At 44.1% G+C, this 5,000-nt stretch overlaps 2 protein-coding genes across 5 annotated transcripts in view; both read right to left on the bottom strand.

The window, feature by feature from the left end:
* The window catches only part of orai1a (ORAI calcium release-activated calcium modulator 1a), a 6,608-nt gene extending 3,118 nt beyond the window's left edge, over positions 1-3,490 (bottom strand). The window contains exon 1 of the mRNA XM_083553576.1: positions 3,152-3,490. Within this exon, the coding sequence (XP_083409702.1) occupies positions 3,152-3,265 (114 nt within the window). The 5' untranslated portion in view covers positions 3,266-3,490. The remainder of the gene's footprint in view (positions 1-3,151) is intronic.
* LOC310732793 (uncharacterized protein) overlaps positions 1-5,000 on the bottom strand; it is a 339,677-nt gene that overhangs the window by 280,090 nt on the left and 54,587 nt on the right. The gene's annotated exons all lie outside the window — the stretch shown is intronic.

Below are 5,000 nucleotides of genomic sequence, written 5' to 3'. Positions count from 1 at the left end.
CCATCGGTACACACAACAACACAACAACCCCTCACTACACACACTACATCACAACAACCTCATCGATACACACAACAACCCCTCACTACACACACTACATCACAACAACCTCATCGGTACACACTACAACACAACAACCCCTCACTACACACACTACAACACAACAACCCCTCACTACACACACTACATCACAACAACCTCATCGGTACACACACTACATCACAACAACCTCATCGGTACACACAACAACACAACAACCCCTCACTACACACACTACAACACAACAACCTCATCGGTACACACAACAACACAACAACCCCTCACTACACACACTACAACACAACAACCCCTCACTACACACACTACATCACAACAACCTCATCGGTACACACAACAACACAACAACCGCTCACTACACACACTACATCACAACAACCTCATCGGTACACACTACAACACAACAACCCCTCACTACACACACTACAACACAACAACCCCTCACTACACACACTACATCACAACAACCTCATCGGTACACACACTACATCACAACAACCTCATCGGTACACACAACAACACAACAACCCCTCACTACACACACTACAACACAACAACCTCATCGGTACACACAACAACACAACAACCCCTCACTACACACACTACAACACAACAACCCCTCACTACACACACTACATCACAACAACCTCATCGGTACACACAACAACACAACAACCGCTCACTACACACACTACATCACAACAACCTCATCGGTACACACAACAACACAACAACCCCTCACTACACACACTACAACACAACAACCCCTCACTACACACACTACATCACAACAACCTCATCGGTACACACACTACATCACAACAACCTCATCGGTACACACAACAACACAACAACCCCTCACTACACACACTACAACACAACAACCTCATCGGTACACACAACAACACAACAACCCCTCACTACACACACTACAACACAACAACCCCTCACTACACACACTACATCACAACAACCTCATCGGTACACACAACAACACAACAACCGCTCACTACACACACTACATCACAACAACCTCATCGGTACACACTACAACACAACAACCCCTCACTACACACACTACAACACAACAACCCCTCACTACACACACTACATCACAACAACCTCATCGGTACACACTACAACACAACAACCCCTCACTACACACACTACAACACAACAACCCCTCACTACACACACTACATCACAACAACCTCAGTCTTATAATGAAGCTGTAGGTGTTTTAGTGTCACACTGGTAACTGGACCTCACATCATATTAATATAACGGATGTAAATAATAAATTGGGATAATCGCAGGATTGTTATGAGTTACAGTAATGATGGTGTTTTAATGATGTAAATCATCAGGACGGTTTTTACTCGTGACTCGGTGCATCATTCAAAAATATTTAGTGATAAAAAAAGATTTGTGGGTGAAAGTATAATGTTGTTGTTGTTGTTGTTGTTGTTGTTGTTGTTGCTGTTGTTATGTGTGTGTGTGTGTACTCCCGCTGACTCTGAAGTAAAAAGTTCAGTGTGATGATGATGCTGAAGGTCCATGTCTTCACCAGCTACAGGAAATGAAACCCACATACAGACGACCAACTTCCTGTCTGCAGCCTTAATACAACACTGAGAGGTAACACACACACACACACACACACACACACACACACACACACACACTCACACACAAACAGAGCCAAGTTCTTCATGATGGATGACTGCATCACAGCAGTTTGTGTAGAAGTGCTTTCAGACTGGCGTCAGCTGGATGAGAGAAGCGGGTAAAGTGTTTCCTTCCCACCACCCCACCATCACCTGATCATCACCTGATCATCACCTGATCATCACCTGTCCACCACCCCACCATCACCTGATCATCACCTGATCATCACCTGTCCACCACCCCACCATCACCTGATCATCACCTAATCATCTCTTGTCCACCACCGCACCATCACCTGCTCATCACCTGATCATCACCTGTCCACCACCCCACCATCACCTGATCATCACCTGATCATCACCTGATCATCACCTGATCATCACCTGTCCACCACCCCACCATCACCTGATCATCACCTGATCATCACCTGTCCACCACCTCACCATCACCTCACCATCACCTCACCATCACCTCACCATCACCTGATCATCACCTGATCATCACCTGAGCACCACGAAATGTATAATAGAAACGAATAATATTGTGTATAACTGTTTTGGTAGAGCCAGATGTTTGGAGCATGGGCACCCACACACACACACACACACACACACACACACACACACACACACAGAAGGATGTGTGGATAAGTAGATAAATAAATGTTACCAAATATAGAATTTGTACTTCTCTCTCTCACACACACACACACACACACACACACACACACACACACACACACACACACACTGCACTTTTTAACTGTGTAAAGATACAGAGTTTATAATGCGAGTGTGTGATTATTCTTGTCTCACTCCTGAACCCCTGGCACGTGGATCACGTGACACGTGTGTGTTTGGCGTACGTGTTTGCGGCGAGGTCGAGACGTGTAACTGTACCTGTAGGACAGTGGGTTCATCTGATCTCACTGATTCTTACTGAGTATAAAGATGAAATTCTCCATCAGTCTGAAGAAGCTGCGTTCCAGCATCAGTGAAATTCACCTCTGTAAAGTCACATGACCACCAAATCACACTAAACCACACCCTCTTTTAGTAAACTCCACCCACTATTTAGTCTCAGTTAGAGGTGGGAATAAAAACATGGAAAACACACACGGAGAACCGAAGAACCCTTATTTCTGTTAATAAGTCATAACTGTAGAGCAGCACACACACACACACACACACACACACACACACACACACACACACACACACACACACACACCCTGGGGGCGGGGCTTACACGTTCTACACACCATTTGATTGAGCAAGAAGAGCATTAGTACAGGACGAGTCATCAAAATGTTTCACTGTGAAACTCATGCAAAGAAATCTCCAAAAGTACAAACCGTATAAAGAAGAAACCTCTGATGATCATCATCATCATTCTAATGATAATCAAATCATCTCTGTGAACTCACCATGGCGAACCCGGAGAGCAGAGCTGAGGTCCTGCTGGTGGCCTTCAGCTTCGCTCGGCTCAGATACAGCTTTCTCCATGACAGAGCCTGTAGAGAGTGCTCACTGAGACTCATTTCTGCTCAACTTCCGCTTTAGAAACTTCCTCCGATACAAAGTTCCCTCTTCAACCGATTAAACCGTTAAACCGTCGATGTCGGAGCATAACAGAGTTCTACTCGGAGTTTTCCTTTTTCTCTGTGTGTGTGTGTGTGTGTGTGTGTGTGTCTGTGTGTGTGTGTGTGTGTGTGTGTGAGAAACTCTGACAGTTGTTTCCTTCCTTTAGTCAACGCGCTAAGCTGTCAGGCCAAAAAACTACAAACCAAACTACCCACAATGCACCGCGCTACAGAGAAGTCAGGGATGGGGAATTGTGGGTAATGCAGTCCAGCGGTGATATCTAACTCTCCAGAGCTTTCGGTTCTATTGCTCTGTAATTTATTGTGTGTGTGTGTGTGTGTGTGTGTGTGTGTGTGTGTGTGTGTGTGTGTGTTTGTGTGTGTGTGTGTGTGTTTGTATTATATGTGTGTATTGAGTGTGTATTATGTGTGTGTATTTATGTGTATTAAGTGTATATGATGTGTGTATTATGTGTGTGTGTGTGTGTGTGTGTGTGTGTGTTATGCGTGTGTATTGTGTGTATTCTTTGTTTTCAGGGGGTACAGTGAAGAAAGTTAAATATGATAATGATAATACAATAGTATAATATATATATAAAACACACAGCAGCTGAAGGTTCTGCTTCTCTCAGGACCTGATGATGGAGATGTGCAGGTGTTTGACATTTTGTTTGGTGTTTGTGGATTTATGATATAGATGTTATGTGATGTTTGGAAAATAAAAGGTTTGAGGTTAAAAGTCTATTTTTAATTTTAACAGAGCACACTGAAGGGGGCGCTCTCACTCCTCTGTATAGGTCAGGAGCTCTCACTGGGTTCCCTGTGGAACTTCTGTTTCAGCCATAAGGTTCTAAAAATATTGTGAAGGTGTACTTTGTTTTTTAAGTTGTGTGTTATGGATCTGTATCAGGATTATGCTAGTAACCAATCATTTAAGTTCATTCTTCTTCCTCATGAATGTACACACGGCTCCCCATACTGACAGAAAAACACAGAATTGTTGACATTGTTGCAGATTTATTAAAAAAGAAAAACTGAAATATCACATGGTCCTAAGTATTCAGACCCTTTGCTCAGTATTTAGTAGAAGCCCCCTTTTGATCTAATACAGCCAGGAGTCTTTTTGGGAAAGATGCAACAAGTCTTTCACACCTGGATTTGAGGATCCTCTGCCATTCCTCCTTGCAGATCCTCTCCAGTTCTGTCCGGTTGGATGGTAAACATTGGTGGACAGCCATTTTTAGGTCTCTCCAGAGATGCTCAATTGGGTTTAAGTCAGGGCTCTGGCTGGGCCATTCAAGAACAGTCACGGAGGTGTTGTGAAGCCACTCCATCGTTATTTTATATTTGTGTGCTTAGGGTCATTGTCTTGTTGGAAGGTAAACCTTCAGCCCAGTCTGAGGTCCAGAGCACTCTGGAGAAGGTTTTTGTCCAGGATATCCCTGTACTTGGCCGCATTCATCTTTCCCTCGATTGCAACCAGTCGTCCTGTCCCTGCAGCTGAAAAACACCCCCACAGCATGATGCTGCCACCACCATGCTTCACTGTTGGGACTGTATTGGACAGGTGATGAGCAGTGCCTGGTTTTCTCCACACATACCGCTTAGAATTAAGGCCAAAAAGTTCTATTTTGGTCTCATCAGACCAGAGAATCTTATTTCTCACCATCTTGGAGTCCTTCAGGCCATAAAG

The sequence above is a fragment of the Silurus aristotelis genome (genome assembly GCF_946808225.1).
Source record: "Silurus aristotelis genome assembly, chromosome: 11".
Classification (NCBI taxonomy): Eukaryota; Metazoa; Chordata; class Actinopteri; order Siluriformes; family Siluridae; genus Silurus; species Silurus aristotelis.
The sequence above is the reverse complement of the archived record's forward strand: the minus strand, read 5'-3'. Positions and strand labels throughout refer to the sequence as shown.